Source organism: Calliopsis andreniformis, chromosome 2, assembly GCF_051401765.1.
Source record: "Calliopsis andreniformis isolate RMS-2024a chromosome 2, iyCalAndr_principal, whole genome shotgun sequence".
Lineage (NCBI taxonomy): Eukaryota > Metazoa > Arthropoda > Insecta > Hymenoptera > Andrenidae > Calliopsis > Calliopsis andreniformis.
In genome coordinates, this window is record NC_135063.1 from 13,375,902 (window position 1) to 13,398,502 (window position 22,601).

At 33.1% G+C, this 22,601-nt stretch overlaps 4 protein-coding genes across 9 annotated transcripts; 1 reads left to right on the plus strand and 3 right to left on the minus strand.

Moving 5' to 3' along the window:
* Positions 1-19: 19 nt before the first annotated feature.
* On the minus strand, positions 20-4,763 carry LOC143188409 (eukaryotic translation initiation factor 2-alpha kinase). Of its 3 annotated transcripts, none has more exons than XM_076392627.1 (13): positions 4,440-4,763; positions 4,020-4,146; positions 3,768-3,942; positions 3,534-3,690; positions 3,291-3,459; positions 2,953-3,214; positions 2,734-2,862; positions 2,453-2,630; positions 2,287-2,392; positions 2,006-2,217; positions 1,195-1,930; positions 769-1,116; positions 20-697 (listed from the first exon to the last, which is right to left on the minus strand). In XM_076392627.1, exons 1-13 carry the CDS (start codon positions 4,565-4,567, stop codon positions 470-472), a joined length of 2,955 nt encoding a protein of 984 aa, XP_076248742.1. In that variant the 5' UTR covers positions 4,568-4,763; the 3' UTR covers positions 20-469. The 3 variants fall into 3 exon arrangements, with proteins under 3 accessions (XP_076248742.1, XP_076248743.1, XP_076248744.1); XM_076392628.1 differs by having other exon boundaries at positions 21-697; positions 3,070-3,214; XM_076392629.1 differs by lacking the exon at positions 2,734-2,862 and having other exon boundaries at positions 25-697; positions 3,070-3,214; positions 4,440-4,762.
* Positions 4,764-5,187: 424 nt separating this feature from the next.
* Positions 5,188-9,152, plus strand: LOC143184306 (uncharacterized). Of its 3 annotated transcripts, XM_076386397.1 has the most exons (5): positions 5,197-5,269; positions 5,393-5,625; positions 5,908-6,103; positions 6,198-6,374; positions 8,203-9,152. In XM_076386397.1, the coding sequence occupies exons 3-5, from the start codon at positions 5,921-5,923 to the stop codon at positions 8,869-8,871; spliced, it is 1,029 nt and encodes a 342-aa protein (XP_076242512.1). In that variant the 5' UTR covers positions 5,197-5,269; positions 5,393-5,625; positions 5,908-5,920; the 3' UTR covers positions 8,872-9,152. The 3 variants fall into 3 exon arrangements, with proteins under 3 accessions (XP_076242523.1, XP_076242512.1, XP_076242501.1); XM_076386408.1 differs by lacking the exon at positions 5,393-5,625 and having other exon boundaries at positions 5,188-5,269; XM_076386386.1 differs by having other exon boundaries at positions 5,223-5,625.
* A 498-nt stretch (positions 9,153-9,650) lies between these two features.
* Positions 9,651-13,725, minus strand: Flr (actin-interacting protein 1 flr). Its single transcript, XM_076386376.1, has 13 exons — positions 13,543-13,725; positions 12,738-12,859; positions 12,562-12,652; positions 12,340-12,487; positions 12,108-12,275; positions 11,859-12,027; positions 11,633-11,761; positions 11,455-11,559; positions 11,070-11,387; positions 10,882-11,001; positions 10,653-10,811; positions 10,115-10,265; positions 9,651-10,054 (listed from the first exon to the last, which is right to left on the minus strand). The coding sequence occupies exons 1-13, from the start codon at positions 13,556-13,558 to the stop codon at positions 9,945-9,947; spliced, it is 1,806 nt and encodes a 601-aa protein (XP_076242491.1). The 5' UTR covers positions 13,559-13,725; the 3' UTR covers positions 9,651-9,944.
* Positions 13,726-13,888: 163 nt separating this feature from the next.
* Positions 13,889-22,275, minus strand: Reg-5 (Rhythmically expressed gene 5). 2 transcript variants are annotated; one of them, XM_076386433.1, is made up of 5 exons: positions 22,217-22,275; positions 18,947-19,629; positions 17,164-17,335; positions 16,997-17,086; positions 13,889-15,582 (listed from the first exon to the last, which is right to left on the minus strand). In XM_076386433.1, exons 2-5 carry the CDS (start codon positions 19,061-19,063, stop codon positions 15,185-15,187), a joined length of 777 nt encoding a protein of 258 aa, XP_076242548.1. In that variant the 5' UTR covers positions 19,064-19,629; positions 22,217-22,275; the 3' UTR covers positions 13,889-15,184. The 2 variants fall into 2 exon arrangements, with proteins under 2 accessions (XP_076242548.1, XP_076242539.1); XM_076386424.1 differs by lacking the exon at positions 22,217-22,275 and adding an exon at positions 21,050-21,176.
* Positions 22,276-22,601: the final 326 nt, after the last annotated feature.

The following is a 22,601-nucleotide window of genomic DNA, read 5'->3' on the forward strand; positions in this document are numbered from 1 at the left end:
TGAATGCGATCATTTTCAACAATATATTTAAGATGCTAACATTAGTGCTTCCTACACTATTATATGAAATAATATGGTTTTAGTAGAAAAATATCTAAGACAGTACAAATTAAAATTTGAAAAAATATATTTATATAAATATCGATCCACAATGATGGCAGCTTATATTTACATTTACAATAACTCACTCAGCATAACATAAAATTCTACGTCATAAAAATTTATTGTGAAACAAAATATTCTATGTACTCGTCATTCTCTTGTAGCCATTACTTTGGATAATTTTGAAAATATTTGAGTAAATGTTGTTTTGTAATAAAATATATTGAGCAACTACTTTGATTAATATAATATTGATAAAATTTGCTAACATTACAACATGATTACTGTATGTTTATACAGCATAAAACAAATAAATGAATGGAATAAATAAAATGTATTTCAATGTATCAAACGATACTTACACCTGTCATGACATGATTATTGAATTAATGTTTTCCCAAGATTCACCACTACTACTACTAGTTACAGAGGAATGCCTTGTTAATTGAGGAAGTTCAAAATGCCACTTTACATCTTCATCCATACAAAGACCATTGGCGATTTCATAATTTAATAATGGTGGTCTAGCCTTGATTCCTAATGTTGTAGGTCTGTTACTAGGATTTTCATCTAACATCATTCTCAATAAATTATACTGAAAAGAAACAAGATATAATTAATCTGATTAATTTTTAAGAGAATACATTCACGCTGTTATTTTATTACCTCCGCTGGATGAGCGACATCAAAATCTTTAGGAAATACTGATTTCCTTAAATTTATAAGAGCAGCTATCCTTTCCATCTCAGTAGTAAATGGAGTAAGAAGTTCAAATAAAATTATACCCAAGGAATAAATATCGACTTTGTAATTATAGCCTTGTCCATTCATTTGTTCCGGAGACATGTACAGGTGAGTACCAACATACGCGGTATGTAAACTATTCTTTAGGGTAATGCCTTCACTTTTTGAAGGTGGAGTATGGGCTTCACTATACTCCTCAGTCATTGCAGTTACAAGACCGAAATCCCCAACTTTTATTTTGTCATCGAAGGAAAAAAATATATTCGATGGCTAAAAACCATGAAGTATAGGATATAAAAAGTTTTACCTTCTACAATATAAAATTGTATTATTATTTAGCATACTTACTTTTAAATCACGATGTATAAGTCCTTGCAAATGAACATATTCTACAGCTTCAACTATTTGATGAAATATAATCAACACACGACGATAATCACGCGCTGATTGATTTTTTAGCCATTCCCTGAGACTCAACCTTTGGCACAATTGCATTTGTATATAAAGGAACATTTTTGGAGATTTACGCACATTCGACTTGTTATTTAAATCTAATGAAAACGATTTTTGTCGTTTCCTTTTATTTTCATTCTCTGAATGTTTACTACTTGTGTCTTCAAATACGATACTTTCAGTCCCCATAGAATCAGTAACTTCAGGTATCTTGTCGTTTTCACCATTTGAACATGATAAGTTGGAACTTTCTGTACTGCAATTGCTAATATCAATTACATTTTCGTTTGCATTCTCAGAATGAGATTTTTCGAAGATAATAAATGAGTCCCCATCTGAATCTCGACGATTCAATGCATTGTAAGCTTCACAAGCGCTCTCCACTGATGATTGATCAGTCTGAGAGACACTAATGCAAACAGAATTATTCAATTTTGTCTCGCTCGGAATTATATCCGATGTAAATCCTGCACTTGGCAACGTTAATTTGTTTATCCATTGTGGATCGTGTTTCTCTTGCCACCCAGCAGGTGGACATTCTAGCCATGCATTAAAATATCTCACAATATTCTGATGATCTAATTTAGCTAAAGCCTTCACTTCTCGCATTACACGCTCTCTTGAGTATTGACTATAAATCAGGCAAAGTAATCAGTAATAAATCTTGAAACGAGAATACCTAAATGTATACAAATGTTTAATATACCTGTTTGGTAAAGCTATTCTTTTAATAGCATAGTTGCAATCATCTATTTTGTTTTTTGCTTCAAAGACAACACCATATCCTCCTTTTCCTAAACAATCCACTGGCTCAAAGTCTGTGAGATAACGCGACTTAAAATTATCAACATTTTCTTTATCATTTCTCACTTGAAAATCACTTTTGTTTGTTTCTATATGTCTCTCTACTATCAGAGGCTGAAAAAACAAATAATGTTTAGATACTGTTTACAAAAACTGACGCTAAAACGATTTCTAATACTTTACCGGAAGTACTGCGTCTTTAGCAACCGTAGTAGCATTTAGTAATCGTTGTGTTAACATGAAGTTAAGTAGAATCGCAGTCGTAATTGAAATTATTAAAACTTCCTTCCTATTAAAACACAAATTTCTATTAATAGTACTTCATGCTTCTATTCTTAATTGTACATACCACCAATACCACAGTGAAACAATTATAACTTGAACAGGTGTATCATCCTCTTCAAGAGTGCTATTTGATGTAAATGATTTTTGTTCTGCTAACAGTGTTGAATTTGAATTAGTATGATTACATTGTTTCCCATTATCTAATTGTATTTGATCTTTTGAATATAGGTAAAATCCATTTCCTGTACAAAAAAAAAATTATTTCAAATCATCAGAAACAAATTGTTTTTACATTACTGCTAATGTATAAGTCACTTGTTGCTAATGTGTACAAAGTTTTTATACCATTTACATATTCTGAGTTATATAAAACTGATAATGCAGTAGTACTTTGTGCATCATTTATTTTAAGTGAAGGATCATTATTGTTATTATTCTTCACTGGACTTGGAAGAGTTTGAATAATTGCATTACCTAAAACGTGTTATATTTTATCGTAATTTCACAGTAGAAAAAATATAAATACTCTTATCTTCATTTTTTATAAAAAGTAAACTTTCCTACCAATAGCAGGATAAGGTTGCCATGGATATTTTTTATGTTGAGTATATTTTGGTAATACTTCCAATGATTTATGAAGTGCTGCATTTTCTTGCACATATAATTGCCTGTCATGCATACCTAAATAAAGACCTGGACTGAATGAAAATTCTGCACCCCAGGACCACTGTGAGCTATCAAATAAATTAACTTCCTTTAAACTATTATGTCCACTGCTTCTTATATTTGTATCTTCACGCCATATAGTAACAATTGGAGAATCAAACTACCAAAGTACAAAATTATATAATTAGTACATATCTCAAAAATATGTTTTATTATTGGATTAAATGGAAACTGACCTTGTATTGCCATAACTTGTCTTTAGGATTATTTCTATTTACAGCCCAAATTAAACCATCAGGTATAACAACTTTAATATCAATATCTGCAACATGAGATGCAAATTTGTTTCGACAATCAGATTGAGGGACCAATATCAAATCATGCTGTCCAACACTGAAGTTCCATCTATTCAAATACAAATTTTTCTTACATAACACAGTACTGTTTTTGCTATTATATTACACATAATTATAAATTACCTTTCTATACCAGTACGAGGTTCAACTGCTCTTACTGTTTGTTGATATCTCTGAATAATAAGTACTTCTTGATCAATATATCCTTCTCCTACAGTATTATTAGTACAACCATTGATTCCACACTCATATAATATCTTTCCTGTTACACTAGATACACCTGTTAAGGAAAAAACATAGTTTTAGGTATTCTGTTCTTATTATTTAGTTGTTGTACATATATATAGAAATATTTACCATATGATTTTACTTCTCTGCCACCAGAGAATACTAAATCATCAGAATAACGAAAAGATGAATGTAATAATTCTGATGCAGATACTGGCACTGCTTCTAGATTTTCCCCATCAAACTTGTACAATCCACCATTCAAAGATGGAATCAACCGAACCCATTGTCCATTATTATTAAGCTACAAACAATATCTAAGATAAAAACAATACTAACAAGTAGAACAAGTAATTAAAGATACACAATATATTCATATACTTCTCTACGGTGAATACTTGATGACAGCATAGGACCCTCATTAAAATCTAATGTCCATTGCTTGTTTCCAAGATTATTAGCATCCAAAGCTGATATCTTTCCATCCAACGTGCTCACAAATAGTAAGCTGAAAAAAGATAAAATAGCACTGCTAAACATATGTATAAGTATTTAATATAACATATCAAAAAAATCATTTATTTTAAAAACTCTTTTTTCTAATTCTTTTGTAGAACTATTTGTAAATATTCCATACTATGAAATTTTGTACGTATATAGTATAATAATTATACTATGAACCACTTAATTAAGTATAAGTAATCCTAACATTAGTTCAGTATAACTGGCACAGTTAGCAGTCAAAAAAATGAAAGTAAACAGTTGTGACATATTAAAGTGCATACAAAGGTGACTAATTACCTGCGCGAAGATTTCTGCTCGCAAAACGTCAACTGTTTTATATTGCCACTGTCAACCAGCGGGAATATGCAGAAAATTGTAAATAGTAAATAAAGCCATATTCGTTTCCATACGTATACGTCAGACATTTTCTACGTACGAAACGATTGATCATTTAAAAACAACATTTTGTTTAGATATTTACGTGGCGGAACGCAGATGATGTTTCATCACTATATTTGATTATACATGATTAAAGTACGATAGACATTGATAGACACTGCTTATTCGGCGGGTTACCGAATTACCATGGTGTACAGTCGTCTATAGATTAGCGTAGGCTGATAAATTATAGCAAATACAAATCTCAGCACCCTCTCATGACTGTTTCATTTTATTATGAAAACTGTATTCATCCACGATTGCACACACATTTACAATTGGTGCTTAAAAAGAAATAGTTACAACTGATTTAAAATGATATTTTACTTTCTGTTTTACAATCTGCTAAAGAGGAAGTTAAATATAATTCTGAACAAATGAACAAATAAAGCTGTAACATATTAAGTAGATAATTGAAGCAGATTCTCCTGCATACGAATATTCAATGTAAAATCTATTAATTAATTTGAATGATTTTTATATGATTTAAGTGTGCACTTGCGAGAATGAATTACTACTCATGGCTCTCTAGTGAGAAATCTTGAAAGTACTGTCATACGTCTCACACACACTGCTACACTTTTTCTACGTTATACTGGTAATTATGGCGAAGTTTGCCAGATGGAAGTGAAGTGTCTTATAAAGAATACCTTTCTTGATTTTATCGAACAAAATTAGGGAAAGCAAGGGTAAGCGAGATGCAGAATCATAATTATATTCCGCGGTTTTAGTGAATTCCACGAGAATTCTCAGCAAAGGAGGAAATGTTTATTCTCATAAATCCGTGAGCTAATGTCTGTCCTTTCCTCCAGCCATACCTGAAAGTACAATAATAGACTTGGCTGGAACCTGCAGCCTGATTAAATAAATAGTATTGTCTATCTCTCGGAGTGCTCTAGCAGCCGTAACCCAACTACCCTTGCGTCTGGCGTAAATAGATCGAATCAGGCGCAACGAAATTTTTTCCTATTTTATCAGGAGTCCCTTGGACACATAACCTTGTTAACTCTGTGCAGTGTTTGTTCGGAGTTCATTTGACCGTAATGTAATTTGATTTTTTTAGCAGAATATTGTTAAAGCGCGTGAAAGAGTGATATTTTCAGATTTACTTCGTGTGATTGTTGTCTCGTAACAGATCAGTCGTATTTTTTGTTTGGTCAATAGTTTATTTGCGTAATTGTCTTTGATATTTCTTCACTATCTTAACAATTTTTTATTTATATGTACTATAAAGATGAATAAATAATTGACTAATAAAAATTGGATGAGTCATAACAATGGCATTTGAATGAATTCAGTTTTAAAAGTCATATTTTTTTATCTGCAGTAAAAAAAAAAGGATGGAAGGCCAACAATTTTGTTTACGGTGGCACAATTTCCAAAACACCCTACTGAGCTCTTTACCTAAATTATTAGATGGTGGTTATTTAACAGATGTCACACTGAGTGCAGGCGGTAGACACATACATGCTCATAAAATTATACTTTCTGCATGTAGTTATTATTTCAAAGAATTATTCAAGGTACACATCACATGATTTCTTCAGCTATTAAGGCTGTTATTAAATAAAAATGTTACACAACTATTGTATTACATCAATGTAAATAAATTTTTAGGATTTAAGTTCTTTGCAACATCCTGTAATTGTATTACCAGGGATGGAATATGCAAACTTATGCGCGCTAGTCACATTTATGTATAATGGAGAAGTAAATATTTATCAAGAACAGTTGCCTGCACTTTTGGCTATGGCAGACACTTTGCATATTCGTGGATTGGCAGACATTGCCGGGGTAAGGAAATAATTTTTGTTTTCATTAATATAATAAACATATTAAGCAGCAGTCACACAAATCAGTTTAAAAGTGGTAAGTTTACATAATAGTTCATCAAGTTATTGGATTCCCTACATTTTAATGTTTTTTTGAATGCATATTTATCTTCTTGAAATATCATACTTTTTATCTGTGTTTCTTCTACAACTGTTCTACCAAACCTCTCATCTCAATGCTTTGCACATCAAAAGCATGATTGCATTTTAAGTGCAAAGAACATATGATTAACTTTTTGCACAGTTCAGAATTGTATGATGCATACTTAAGTAAACTCTAATCATTTATCTTGATTTGAAATTAAAGATAATTTAATTTTTTTTATATTGATTATGAAATATTATTGTTTATTATATAATAGTGATAGGTGATTAGCATTATTTGATAAATTATTATTCCTCATCCCAAGAAGCTTGCCTCAGTGTGAATTGTAAAAAATATAAGTAACAAAGCATGTATTTTTTTCAATGTTTATACAAATATTAGCAGTTCCTTACTGATAATTGTTATTTCCTTGTGTAACCTGTTGTCCAACAATACAAAGACACATTTCTATATTAGTAAAATGACACTATCACCATATAATTTACAACAGTCATGATAGTATTAATGCACTATATTAATTAAATGTAACTTTTCAAATTTCAATGTTACATTGCAGTTCTTATTTGATGAGTGCAATCATTTAACATTTTTTTCATTTAATAATCAATGTAATCTTTATCCTAATTAATGCATTATAGATATATATTTATTATCAGTTTTCATAATGTAGCTTCAAACTTCATTAAATCAAATATCAAAATCTGTTACCTTTCAGCTAGAGATATATTATACCATTACTTTGTATGTTTCTTCATTTTTTGCATGTAATACATCGAATAACTGAATGTATGAGAAGTTTTACTCTAATAATAAGTATAAAATACCACTTCCTTTATACAGAATTGTATGAAAGTAATATTTAAAGCAAATTGCATATTCGCTTTATCCTTTCTTAATCTTTATATTACCCTATGATCGTGTTGTTTTGTTCAGGTCACTTAAATACATTCACTGTCGTTCCTCAAGAAGTACCTCACGAAGGAATTACCTACTACACATATTATGTTCATGCGTGCATCGAAGGAACGATAATGAATATAAACGATATCCACGAGATCAAGGTCGTTGTGTGTGTTGCAACTAAATGCAAGTGGATGCATCCCATGGAACCTTTCCCCATAGAATGAGTTTACAGGTATATCTAAAAGCATAGCTTTTTCAAAACATTTCTATATGACTAAACTTTCAGTAGGCACTTTTAGAATTATGGAGATTTTTTTTTAAATACAATATATACATTGCATTTATGACAATGCTTAATATTTTAGTCCAAAGAGTGGCTACATATACGTTTAGAATTGACAGAAATATTTAACGTTTTAATTTTTAATGAAAGAGAAAGGAAAGGCAATGCATGAAAATCTGTATATTCTAAAATATGATAGAGTAAGACCATGAACTTGTAAAAAATGTGTTTAAAAAATTAAAAAAAAATTAGTTCAAACTTCATGGTATATAAATATTTATATATTGATGGTATTATAAAATACTTAATACTTTTAGAACTTACTGGAGTTTCCAATATAAAGATGACCAGTTATAACAGAGGCTAGGTAGAACAGAAAATGTTATTTTTCAGAATCTATTGAAAAAGAGACTTCAATCACGAGAAAGTAAAAGCAAACGCTAGTGTAATGTTCCAAACTTTCATAAGTATAACTTGCTTCTTGTTCTTTTCTTACAGAAAAATTCAAGACACGACAATGGTATGTATGTTCCACCTCCACCAACGCAATTACAGGAAAAAACTTTAACTGAAGCACCAATAAAAAAAGAAAGCAAAGACGGCGTTACGAGTGGGGAGTCTTTAGAAACAGTTCTAGCGACGGAAGCAACAGAAAATACGGAAGAATCATTTAATGATCAAGAAAGTATACCGTACTGTGTGAAAACCAAACCCTATTATTCTATTAATGCGAAGTTAAACCAGCGAGAGAAAATCAGTATTCCTTCCATTAATACTACTTCGTCTAACAAGTATAGCGAGCAAGGGTATTCGGATAGTGCTATGGATGAAAGTACAACGGTTTTAGAAGATCAAATTACTCCAGTAGAGGACACGAAACCACCACCCGTTTGGGATGCAAACTTCAAGTTTCTCACAAGTTCCATGAGCGGTAGAACGTCCCAAAATTATAATAAATCTAGTGTCACTTGCCTTATCTGTGGAAAACAATTAAGTAATCAATATAATTTGCGGGTACACATGGAGACTCATAGTAATAGTTCATATAGCTGTACTGCCTGTTCACATGTATCGAGGTCACGGGACGCGCTTAGAAAACATGTATCTTACAGACATCCAGTGGCCTCACCACAAAAACGTTCACGGTACAGTGCACCAAAGCCATAGACGTTATTCTTTTATTAGATATTTTGATTTGTATCAAGCCCTTGTTTTAGGATACCTTTCCATGTAAAAAGTGAATGTTGTGTTATTCGATTTGGAATTAAATATTTTATTAAGGAAACAGAATTGCGGATAAAAAGTTAAAGATAATTTTTTTGACTTTCGTTATTTATTATTAGGATATTTTTTTTCTTTAAATATCAAATTTGTAGTTAAGAAAAGTATTTTGACTTTTATTATAAAGTTATATTAAAATGCTTCCTTTGTCCAAGTAGTACACTCTGTATAATTACATTTCACTCATGTCGACGCAATTTAGTTGGAAAAAGTCTATTATAGTGTTAAGTGAAATGAAAGAAAAAGCAACATAAAGACTTCCCCGATTTATATCATGCTTTACCTATGTTTCTAGAGAAGATTTAAATATTACTGTTAAATAAAAAGGTTGAGTATTTTATTAAACACGAAAAAATTTAGGAGATTCTATATGTTAACTCATGTACCTCATCTTTCTAAGGAATATTCAGTACTAGACTGATTAAGAATAAGGCAAGATTTAGTAACATCTTGATTATGTTGTTTTTAAATGTACAAATAACTTAAAAGTGTGATCATGTTCCTTAAAACCCTTAGTGTTCGAATTGTTACTGTTTTCTTGTTATCGTTACGCTGTTTTAATAAAGACAGAGTAGACAATAAATTGTTTTTCGTCTTGATTTTTTTCACAGTTCATTCTTTATACAATCACCCAGTAAAAATTGGAAATCAGAAAACAGCATGACTCTTGCATTATATTGTAAATATTTAGAAAATAATTACAGTATGTAGAAACGTTATTTGTAATTGACACCGCAGAAAAATATAAAAAGTTATTCTAATAAATTCTTGGTAAAATTTAGTTATTTTGATTGTTTTATCAGTAATACCGGATGTAAAAGATCACAGTACAATCTCATTAACGTTTCTCCGAAAATCGTATTAAAAATAATATACAATATTCATTGACTACAAAATAAATAAAATGCATCCAAAGATAAGCTCTTAAATGAAGAGAAAAAAATATCTCAAAGAATTAATTATATCTTTTCTATGCGCCATATCTTAGTGTTGCAGTCCTGACCGACTGAAATTAATGTCTCCTCATCAAGCCAAACTAAACGTGTTATTTGGCTTTGAGGATGAGCATCTGCAAACAAATATTTAAGTTGAAATGAAACATTTTGTTAATGTACTTGAATATTCTTACTTTTAATGATGGTGTGTTTCGCCGGACTGGTTACACTCCAAATAATAATCGTTGTGTCAAGGCTACCACTTGCAACCATGTCTGAATTGGGAGACCATGCCACTGAATTTACCCTAGCGTTGTGGAAACCCCATTCCCGATTGTGTGCAAGCTGTAGAATTATATTTTATCTAAATAATATTTCTTAAAATTACATGTAGTTCTTGCAGACAGCAATAAGTTTCAAGCAGAAGCTCTACTCACCCTCTAAAAATCCCATAAGCATTTAGGAGGAGCAAAAATACAAATTTGTATAAAAGACATACACGTACTACATTAACACATATGTTTTGCTGGCAATAAACATTAATTGCACTACTTGCATTAAAAGCGGTGAGACATAAATTTGGTAATAATAGCAGTAGTTGAACTCTGCATTAAATTAATTATTAGATATCCAAAATTTAATCGAAAAGCAGCTAAAGTTATACTGGCTAATTATTATATAAGTAATATGATCTTTGAATATAACTTTGAAAAATTTTGCGATCCTTGTTACCTTATATTCTGGAACAACATAAAGAATCACTTTTCTGTTTACATCGCAAGCCACTAAATACTTATTGTCAGGGCTATAAGAAGCGTCTGTAACTGGACCTAGATGTTCCAATTCAACGTTTGGAGATAAGTTAGTTCCTGACAACGTATAGATGCGCAGCTGAAATTTTCATTCAAAATTATTGTCATGTTTTTATAATACTTACTGTAAATAGATCTAATAAACGTACTGTATTGTCTGATGTAGATCCTATAGCCACGTGACCGTTTTCCTGATTAATTGACACACAAGAAGGTTCATAATCGATAGATATACTTGATACTTTCCGACCATCTTGAATAACGGTGATCTGAAATCAAAATTATCGTTAATTAAAAGTATTTATTCAATTCAGATTGAATTATTAGCTATACTCGCCTGTCGAACAGTCGCAATAACCACCATATCATTATAAATATCTAATCCTCGCGGTTGGGAGTCAAGTTTGACAGAGGTATCCGTGTATGCGTTTGTAGCGATATCAATTGTGCGTAAAGTATCATCAATACCAGCAGTGTAAAGTATATTCTTAGCTGCTTTCATTCCATTAATTTGATTGCCATGACCATGTCCTTGAACACGATCATTCTCTCCTGTTTTCGCGTTCCAGTTGGTAATATATCCATCGTGAGATCCAGTATAAATTGTACTTCTATCAGGACTCAATGTTAATACTGTTATTGGTTTATTATGACCCTAAAACACGAACAACTTGATTTATTCTGTAATAAAATATTTTTACTCTACACTCGAATTTTATTACCTTTATAATTCTCAGTGGCTTGTCAGGATTGTCAACATCGAGGTAATTAATAAATCCACTTAGGGACACGGACAGCAAATAGTTCCCTTGCCATAGACAACTGACCTGAAAAAAAAATCAAATTTTTGTAATATTTCTATCTGTATTTATCTGCGAATACAATTGAAGAATATCATACCTGTTGATCATCAACTGTTGTTCCCATATTGAATTCACTAACTAACGAGCGAGTTTCCACATCCCATAGTTTACATGTTTTATCACCAGAGCAAGTTAACAATTGTGACCCATCTGGTTTCCAAGCCACCTACAAAATCGAAATGCTAATTAAAACTGAATACAACTTTCAGTACAAACAAATGGATCTTTTGACCTCAGAGTTGAAGAATATTTGACTCTCTTACTCCATAAACTCCGCCTTGATGCGCGGGTGATCCCACTTCTCCAACCAAATCGGAAGTTGTACCGTCGTAAATAAATACTTTCCCATCGAACCCTGCAGATGCAAATAAATTGCCACTGGGCGAGTAACGTACTGCTTGAACGAACTTCGCGTGCTCTTGCTTTGTCATTCTACAGAAATGGTAACGATTATTATGTGGCCATGGCCATAGGTATAAAGTATAGAATATTTATAAACATGAAACACATACTTAAATTTAAATGGTGGACCTTCGAAAACGGCAATAGTATTGTCTTCACTACCCGTGATCAGCCGAAACGGTCTTGCGGGTCTGAAGTCGCACGAGTTAATGGGTTTACTCTGACCAGAAATTTCGCCTACAGATGTACCGGTTTCAGCCATGAATACATGACCAAATCTAAAGTTAAAATTAGTATCATTACTACAATTGAAACTACATTGAAAAAATAAGGTTTATTTACCTCTCCCTTCCTTCTCCAACTACCACCATACGCTGATTGTCAGGTGACCATGCTATATCTTTAATTGGTCCTCCAATAGGATGGAATTCATTTTTCATAATATGTTCCTTGTTAACAGTATCCCAAATACGAACTTTGCCTGATTGATCTATAATATAAAATTACATATGTTATTTTTCAATTATAATTCAATATATATTTTTTATTCCATTTTTTGCATACCACCCGATGCTATATAAAATCCACTTGGAGAATACTTTGCAACATTAACTGCACAAGAATGTTCTGTATAAATATCTGCTATAGCAGGATTCTAAAAATTGTAAATAATTAAGGACCATTAATATACTTTACTATTTTATATTAACATTCACACAGGACATTATTATAATAGTTACCTCAATGTTTCTAATGATCACACTATTACCATTGGTATATAGGAAGTTCTTCCCCTTTGGATCACCACCTAATACAAGGGGTTGTCCTCTTTGTGTTCTGGGTAATGTAGCAAATATGTATTCTGAAAGTATAGAATGAATATTAAAGAACAAAATTTTACATACACTTTACATTTTTAATACAACTAAGAATTCACTTTTAGTAACACAAAATGATGTAAAAGGTAGATGTTTCCACAGGAGCCAAAATATATTTCCTCAATAAATTGGCATACATCCAATGAGTAATATTTCAAATTATTTTGAGAGTAGAAACTATATCTAGGTTTAAAATTACAATTATCCAATTGTGATGTTTCATAGAAATTTTACTTTTAAATCAACTAAATAATAGAAAAGAAGGTGTACTATATAACTCAAGAATTAAACTAATACTCCAATAATCACGATTATATTTAAGTACTAAGTGCGTATTCATTGAGAGATAAACGATATATTTAAGGATATATAAATTGTTCACAGCGAGGTACAAAAAAGCTGCACAACGAAATAAAAAAAGTCTGCATAGCAATCATTTATCCAGCCCCGGCATATTTTGCATACGTGGTAAAATATGGAACAAATTCGCCAACATTTCGCTTGCAATGCATCATGATATCAAGTACGTGAATCACTGATACATTTGAAGTATTATGATTCGGCTTGCGATAAGTGATCGGAAAATTGCAAAGATTCGATATTCACTCAAAATAATAAAACGCCGGTGAGACACTAAAAATCGTCTAAGTATTTACGTATCACTTACTCGTTTCATAGGACATTTTTATTCCGTTTATCTCTTTTAAATAATACTTGAAAAAAACTCAACAATGAGAAACCAGTTCAATGCCTCCTTCGTATCCTTTTCTGCCGCCCCCCACACACTCCACCGAAATACTTGTTCCGCCCTTGCCTTATTTAGCTGAAGCATCGACCGTAACGGTGTGAGATCGACGTCCGACTAACCAACTGGCGACATCTAAAGCGCTATTTTCAATTCAATGTAAGAGGTATAAAAAAAACGGCGGGAATAATTTTGAAGGCAAAAGGAACAAGATACTTTCTACTGAACGAACAGTCACTATTTTTCCACGAATAGCTTTTTAGTTTAATTGAAGTATAAAGTAGTAACAATAATCGAAATAACTTTTATATATTTCTACAAAAAATATTATATTTTCTTTTGTTTCATTTTAGTATTAATCCAGCATAGTATTTTACAAAAGTCTAAGTTATTTAAATGTATGTACAAATATATTGACGTTTAGAGCTAATAAATCCTAATAAGTTATTTAAAAATATCACGTGCACTATGCGCATACGCAATTGTGTTGTATCACAATTGTTAAACTGTGACTAATGGGAAGTTTAAAATGTAAGAGTGTGTGCGCGTAAAATTATAATATTAACTTGATCACAATAAGTTACAATGATATAACGCTTATGTAAGAATGATTTTTGTATTCAACACGAAAACAAATTTTCAGCGAGGTAAGTTCCCTTACGCCATAGGAAGCGCATAACATAAAAAAAAGTAATTCAATAATGCAATTGTGACTTTGGAACATCTCTTATAACAAGATGTTTGAATCATGATTATTGGAGCTAAAGCTAATTACAGACGAAATTGTAAGTGGGAACGACGCAACGATAAATAACAATCGTGCAAATGATGAAATAAATAACGAGTGAATGAGAACATGTGATCGATAACATTCATGGTCGGCGATCATTCGCGAATGTAAGTAAACATATTTATGCATTGAGAAACTTCTTTAAGATTCTACTGCGCGCCATCGATCGAAATGAATACTATAAATACAAAATTTAATTGCCGACCAATCGTCACGTACTATGTATCGCCGTTTATGTTAAATGCTCTCAGAAACTAACAAGGCTTCCAGTTAACGCTCGTGAAACGTATGAGTATTATTCGTAAAAGCAGTCTTTTTTTCAGACTAATCATCACTAACTTTCAGAGACTACTTTTTAGTAAAGTATTAAACGATTATTACAATGACAATTTTAAAAAATATCACCCTCCGTTCATTCTTTCATCTACTTCTTTAACAGAGAAATTAGAACGAACAAATTCTTTAGAAGAAAAATCGTAAAATGTGTTCCTGTCTTAAGTCCATATCAAGAATCGTTTCGTTTAATATCTGTAATGATCAAACGGTCACCTACTAGATAATTCATACTTCTGTAGGCATCATGAAAGACCAATTTCACAAGAATTCAGGACTACCCAATTTTCCCTCAGCTATACCAATCCTCTCAGAACATGTCTCACTATGAAAACGCTTTCCCTAAACATTCCTGACAATTCCAGCTTCAAATTACGTCACAGTCGTCTGAGGACGAAACGGTATCTTCAGTATTCGTTAAAGATGAATCCTATTTCTTCCTCAATAGTAACGTATCCTGCGCTTCGCGACCACCTCTTGAAGTAATCGTCTCTCGAATGGTGGGTGGTTGTTCTGGAGACGTATAGGTTCTTCGTGAATTCGTCGGCGGTTCTTGGTCTCAGAGAATGAGTTCCCCTTTGATCTTTTTTCGTAGAATGAGTTTCTATCCGCCTCGATTTCCTTAATCGAGGGCACACGCGAATGTCGGAACTCTTCTACGTCCTCGTCACGGGGCAAAGGATGAGTGGAATCTTCTGGAACCGGTCTACCATCAGGATACACGCGAATCACCATTGGTCCGATTAGATAAGGGCCTGTGTGCTCTGTAGATGGGCGGACGTAGTCATGGGACGAGACTGTTTCTTCACTTAGGCCATTCGTTTCGCTGTCGCTGGTCACTGTAATGAGAAATATGTCTGTGGTTAGTATATATGTATATAATAGATGATGGCCTAGAAAGGAAGGTCGAAAAATTGTCGATATTTGAGCTGCTGTAATTTTGCGAAAAAAAATCGTACAGCAATGAGCCTAGGCTCATTTTGAAGAGAAAAATTTCTACTTTTTCATCCCCGAATTGAACTTTTCCAAAGATGCTTTTTTTTCTCGACTGTGGGTCGAAAAGGAGGAAGTGGTTTTTCTCTGAATATTTTCTACATTCAAATGACGAACATATGATTTATATTCATGAGAATTTTTATATATAACAGCGAATATGGTAATCCATAATAAAGGACGATATAATTGTACAATTAAGCATAATTTGAAATTATAATTCAGAGAAACACCAAAATTATCGAGACTTCGAATATTTTCAATGCTGATTAAAAGATATTTACACTGATAATCATGATAGGCCATGATTCTATCAATCGTAAATATTGTTAACACGATCAACTTCTCTTAAACGCATTCGCGCTACGTGAATTGGCATAAAAGTCATCTTCAATCAGACGTGACCTCCACGTTATGATAATTTGATGTCTAATATTTTTTCATGTCAGTCCGCTTCGATACTTCCTACTTCCGCCACTTCGTTGTCAGATAACTATTCTTCGCAAAGATTCCATACTGACGTGCAGGAATGTAATCGAAATGTTTTCCCTCTATTACATTTAAATGAACCGGTTCCCAATAGAGCACCCTGTATGTTACTCTATTTTCTGACACTGATCTTGAAACTCCTCACGGTCATTTAAAGTGTGCACGCGAAGTTATCGATGCAATACGTTCAGAGAGAAAGCCTCCCCGAGAGGAAATTGACCTCCTTTCAACGTCTTCAGCATTCACGGTTCGGATACAGGATGCTTAACTCGAGAAAGCCTCGGAAAACATTGACCTGTTGGACAATTACGTCCAACTATTTTCATCTTGCACAAGCAAGAGACCTTCCCGAATAGTCTACTACCGCTTCAAAGGATCTGGTGAAAGTGCAGTAAAGAAGATTGAACGAATTGAAAACGAGCGTTTTGCTATCAAATGAGATCTCGTTCAGACGGGAAAAAAACTTTCTAGTGGAGCACGCGTGATTGAGATGCGATACCTAAAACTTTCTCGCAACACCATTTGTTTTCGTTCAAATATTGAATCTGTGCCCTTGAATACTGAACTATGGCACATGCTACACATACAGAAATGTGACTTACGAGACGTAGGTCTCAGACACATACAAGTTCCTCCGATCCTTCGATTTGTAACTTCTGTTATAATTAAAAACAGCTATTCTAAAATTTTTAGAAGACTAAAATGCCTATAGTAGTTTCTACAATGTTTCTTTGCTTTTTAATTTCAATTAAACAAGGTTTAAATACATACTTAACGAATCAGACTCGGCTGTATAATAGTCATCATCTGGTTCGTGACCAAATCTAGTCGAATATCCATTCTTCACCATGGCACGCCAAACTATAACAAAAATAAAAAAGACTTCAGTAAGAAGAAATGAAATCTCATGGATGACAAAAATAAATAATAATAATTACTTATTTCTTTCGCGTCTCGTTGATACGGATCCAATTTATCGAGAACATTATCATCCATGCCAGCCAGATTCTGCAAACCGGAAACCAGCAAGTTCTTGTTGCAGTCTGGCATGGAGGAGTCTGCGCAGAACTTGGCCACTTGTTGGCTGAACACTTTGAAAAGATAACTCATCTAAAACATAAACATGTTTCATTTATTTTATGGGCTCGTGTTTTCTAATTTCAGCATAAACAAGTAATTCCGAATATTTTTTCCGCTACTTTATTCTGCGTAAAGTATTGATCATCGCGAAAGTTGATTTCTATTCTGCGCGAGGACAAATGCATTCTGTGCGCGTCCGGTGAAACTCGACAATGTGTAACGCACGGGATATCGGACACAACAGTTAAAACAAACAGATATATATGCGCGTCGCAGCCCATCGTACATCACGTATCGGCCCGATTGCGATACACGCCTTTTTTCGCCTTTTCGTCATGGATAAATTCTATCTCTCCAAACAAAACATGCCCCCGTTCGTGTTCCCACGTCAAACGCAACAACCGATGTCCAAACATTTTTGGCTCCATCTACGGTAGCACGCGATTACGCGAATATTCGACCTTAGAATTTCTAATGACATTTCTGTAATACAGCTCTCCACCTCTCTCGAAATCGACTGTATAATATACACACGACGCCGGATGAAGGGTTTCCGAATGATAAAAATCCGAACGCGCTGCCCTGTTTGCTCAAACGTTGACAAACCGCTTACGTAACAGTAGCATCTCATTGACAAATGTTTCTCATGGGAACGCGTGTTGTAATCGTCGGAGAAGTTACAAAATTACAAATTAAGATTGTCTGATCGAGCTTTTTTGAAATTTTAATTTCTTTGAAAATTCAAGAGATTGGAGGAACATAAATTAGAGACAAAAATTTGCTTACTGTTTTGTGTCTGTGAATTTATTAACTTTTATTTTTTCCGTTACCATAGTACTGATCCCGTTAAACTTAATGCAGTGGAAAAGAATGAACGATCTGAAAGTTTAATCCAACCGTAAATAAAAGAGTGATCTTGAACTTCAACTGTGTAATCGCTTTTACTTGCGCACGTTTCACGAACGTTATTCACACTCCGCTTAAAGCAATGAACTGAATTTCACATTCTTTTTCCTTCTTATGGAAAATAAAAGTCGAATTCCGCTTAGAAATAAAAGCAGAGCATTTATTTGAATTAAAATTTCTGAATTCCACAAGAGCATTCCTAAAACAATATACACGCATTGTGAGTATTTGTTAATGCAAGAATTTCGATTGTATGCTGAACGATTTAAAAGAAAGAGCAAGAAACAGAATATAAAAACGATGCAATGTCATGAGAAAAGTCAACGTCCGATGCGCGTTCGCGCAACTGCACTCGATCAGACTGCACAAGTGCACGAGGAGAAAATTTTCAGCGAATGCATTTGACTGTGTTCGGTGAAAGTCTGGTTTTTCTGTCACGTACGCATATTTCTTATACAGAATATATTTTACGAAGAACGCTACCATAATTTCTCGATATAACGTTTGTCATTTCGATAATAGTGTAAACTATATCCTATAATTCAGTTACTTATAATAATTTGCGTCTATATTAGTCTAGAAAAATAGTACTGAAAAAGTTGCCTAAAGCGTAGATAAAGGAAATGATCTCGTATATGATCTCTAAATAATCAGCTTCGTTAGCGCGAGAAAAAACATAAACCTTCAATAATAAATGATATCAGGTTAAACGTATGATCTATAAAAGTAACTTACTTTTTCATCCCGCGAAAGAAATTCCCACATGGGTATCGCAGAACCAATGACACATACATTATGGCATCCCAGCATCGAGATAGCGACGAAGAGCACAAAAATTCTGAGATTCCTCATCTCTGCCGTTTCACTGCTTCCCAAAGATATCAAGGGTCCACTTTGCAACGTTCGAATAGTCTATACGTGTTACTTTATCGCACAAATGTTCTCTGCATAGAATGTTCGATACCCAAAAAACAAAGATGTTCAATGGAAACTGTAGTTTTCTGAACGAATGCGTAATTCGTATTTCACGAAAGAATTCTTGCTAAGTATTTGTTAATCGATCGAGTACAAGAGACACGCTACTGAATTAGGTTCACGTGTATTCGAAGCAAACGAATCGACGAAACGAATCACTCACGGTGTCGGATCTTCGTAAACTGGCTTCGTCTCCTTCGTGGCCTGGTTATATGTTCCATATGCCAGTGACGTCTACGCAGCGTTGGGCTCCCCACTCCTACTTTTAGGAGCAGAGTCCACTGTTTCCACTGTTTACGTCTTTTTGGGACGTCAATAGGCTAATAGAAACTTCCATTCGATGAAAAATGTTTTCCTAATCTTGGCTTTCGTTTAATCACCCGGCAAACTTTCAAAATACAGAGCCATACGTGTACATGTAAGGTTTTCTATGTATAATGACCCTAAAAAAAGATACAATTTCATCCGCGTAAATTTTTTATTATGATCGAATTATTCGAATTGCATAAGAATTTTAAAGTGTCATTCTACGGAGAACAAGATCTGGAGACATTTAATTGCAAACTAGTTTACAACGGTACATTCATGAAAAGTTGGAATGACTTAAGATCCCCCTTCGAAACAACTTGATCTTGCTCATCCGGTTCTCATCGCTGGTTTAGGTTAGATCATTAGAATCGCATTCTTTGGCGTTCCACGACCTTTTAGATTTTTTTTTAAATAGTGCAATTGTACACGTAACAGATACTTTTAATGTTTGATTTACACAGATGACTGATATACATAAACAAATATTATAGTATAAAAAGTGAGAATTGAAACAACATTGTGACATTATTTTTTTTCTATATCTACATACGTAAATTTCTCATAATGTTTATTTTGACCTGTTTCGCCACTAACGTCAATATTTATCGTTTGTTTTTATATAAAAAATGGGCTTTTCAAGGATTTTAGTGACGCAGGTCATTGATCGAGCTATAAATTAATATTCAATGAGAAATGTTGTAAGCTACCGAATGATTTAGTTACTCATTCGTGAAAGAAAGTGCAATTCTTACGAAGTTTTCTTTCATGTGCATATGTTAATATAGGAATACTACTGTTTCACGATTTAGATACACGTAATCGATGATTGCAGAATTACAAATCTATTTTCTATCTATGATGTATGGTATTTATGGAGTGTAAAGAATGATTGCTTCTACATTACAATGACCGCTTGCGAATGCGTAATGTGCGTCCGAAGACGCACGCAAAGTGAATGTTAATTAAAATCGATATCCATTATGTTGGTAATGCGTGTTGTTTTTTCTTAACGATACTATCATACAAAATACCCATTTTTTATTCCAACCAATCTCGATTATCTCGTAGACTCATTGCACATTTAACAGCATTTAACAACCAGCATGCAGTCATCTGCCTCTATTATGTCACTCGGATTCTACGAGAATAGATTCACCAGGGGTTCTCAAATTTCTCAACTATTTCACCGTATTAAAATCGAACGTCCTTAAAAAAATCGTAAACTCATCGACAGAGTGTGACGCTCTACTTGGCAAATCGATTAATCGCGTTCGATCCGATTCTTGTGCATCGAAGTAACCTCTACTTAGGGTATATATTTTACAGAACGCTATTATGTAAGAACAGTGAAACGCACTTGTCTTTTTGATTTCCATTTAAATGTTAAATTACTCGAATAAAAGTGCGTTTCGCTCAATGAAGCGATTAATCGCCGAACGTACTAAAAAAAGATGGGAGATACAGTTCATAGTCATAGCTATTATTCATTTGGTAAAGTCGAACAAAAATCTAAGGTGCATGCTGTTAATGAATCGCAGGGGGTTAATTACGAACCGGAAATGAACACGATGCTGCACCAAAAAAGGGAATGGAAACCGCTTCCTCTTTTCATCGTAACTATCGGATGGTCATCCAAGATCGAAAGGTGTGGAATCCGTTCCGGTTGACGTAATGGTTGCCGGATGTTTAGTGCTTCCCTGACGAAAGAGTTACAGTGGACGATGTTGGGTTCAAACGCACATATTTTCACGTTAAACCAAAACTATTTATATATGCACACTGATGCAGCTGAATCTGAATAAAAGATCGTACAACGAAATTCCAACCTCCTCTTAGTATGAAATTTTGTATAAAAAATTAAATTATTAACATATGAGTTAATATTATAAGGAGATTCCTTGCAATGACGTATTCGATTATGGGGAAACCGGAAGAAAATAATTTGGGTACATTCATCGACGTTGTTCGTCGGATCTCTCGTGTTCCTTGAAATTCATTTACATAATTATATGCTAAACAGTATTCCCTGTTTTCGAGATACTTTTTTAAAAAGATCATCAAAATTCCCAAAAATTGTAATAACGCGAAATGAAACGTAAAATGAAAAACAGACGCATGCAATTGTTGCAGAATGGTAATCAATACTGACGCTAAGCAGAGATATGTAAATAAATAACGACTTTCGATAATATAGTCGATGTAGTTGGCGCCATAGTTTTGCATAAATTTTTTTGCGGCCAACATAAAGATTTTTTTTAGAATTGCAAAAATACCGCCTACAGAACAATGTTGCCATAGATTAATGAGTTATTTCATTTGCGAGAAGTAAAGTAAAAAAATTTTTGGGATATTAGTATGATAGTTTATTAAAAAATGGACAATTATATTTTTTGCAAGAATTCCTTGTCTGATGTATGAAGGTTACCGTAGGATATCACATTATAAATTACAGTTAAATGTAATCATCATGTAACACCATTAATTTATTTCCGTGTGATAAAGGTTTAGTCTTCTGGATTAGAATTCGACATATCTCTAACCTGTGAATAATCTAACCTTTCTTACAGTATGAGAAATTAGTTTTTTATGTAAATTTTCAAGACATCTGACAACCTATTAAATCAACTGAATTTAATCGCTTTCAAATTATCTCTATCATTTCTTCCTGTTTATACTTCAAACTAAAATTGATCGAGAGTAATTAAAATAATATGTACTCACATTATTTACTCGTGTATTTGTAACAACTTTGATTATGCGTCTATAATTGATTATGATTTATAGGAACACATATTTTCACTGCACACTTCTATAACTATTAACGATTCTTATTCAAATTTTTAACAATTAAGACAAAAATTTCACGAAAAGGAAAGAATCTATTACACAATTTATCCATAAAATTTTAAGTAAGAATTTTTGATGGAGAATACGGAGGCGTGTGATCGATTCGCCCATTTTTTTGGCGGACGTAAATAGTGACGTAACGGATGAGGCATCTCTATGTGGGATATAATTTAAATGCAATTTAAAACTAGTTTAATGAAGTCACAATACGAATATGTGTCTTGATTTTTGGGAATATTTATTGGTTGACGTCAATTTG

Bases quoted from the DNA above. Each gene is read 5' to 3' on its own strand.
- Reg-5 (XM_076386433.1), bottom strand. From the start codon at position 19,063: ATGAGGAATCTCAGAATTTTTGTGCTCTTCGTCGCTATCTCGATGCTG. The intron at 17,336-18,946 runs GTAAGTTACTTT...TTTATGTTTTAG, and splicing joins TTCTTTCGCGGGATGAAAAA to ATGAGTTATCTTTTCAAAGT. The intron at 17,087-17,163 runs GTAATTATTATT...TTTTTGTTATAG, and splicing joins ACGAGACGCGAAAGAAATAA to TTTGGCGTGCCATGGTGAAG.
- LOC143188409 (XM_076392627.1), bottom strand. From the start codon at position 4,567: ATGTCTGACGTATACGTATGGAAACGAATATGGCTTTATTTACTATTT. The intron at 4,147-4,439 runs GTAATTAGTCAC...ATCTTTTTTCAG, and splicing joins GAGCAGAAATCTTCGCGCAG to CTTACTATTTGTGAGCACGT. The intron at 2,863-2,952 runs GTAGGAAAGTTT...AACACGTTTTAG, and splicing joins GCAACCTTATCCTGCTATTG to GTAATGCAATTATTCAAACT.
- LOC143184306 (XM_076386408.1), top strand. From the start codon at position 5,921: ATGGAAGGCCAACAATTTTGTTTACGGTGGCACAATTTCCAAAACACC. The intron at 6,104-6,197 runs GTACACATCACA...ATAAATTTTTAG, and splicing joins ATTTCAAAGAATTATTCAAG to GATTTAAGTTCTTTGCAACA. The intron at 6,375-8,202 runs GTAAGGAAATAA...CTTTTCTTACAG, and splicing joins GATTGGCAGACATTGCCGGG to AAAAATTCAAGACACGACAA.
- Flr (XM_076386376.1), bottom strand. The intron at 12,653-12,737 runs GTAACTATTATA...TACAATTTTTAG, and splicing joins TGATCATTAGAAACATTGAG to AATCCTGCTATAGCAGATAT. The intron at 10,812-10,881 runs GTACGTTTATTA...TGAAAATTTCAG, and splicing joins GATCTACATCAGACAATACA to CTGCGCATCTATACGTTGTC.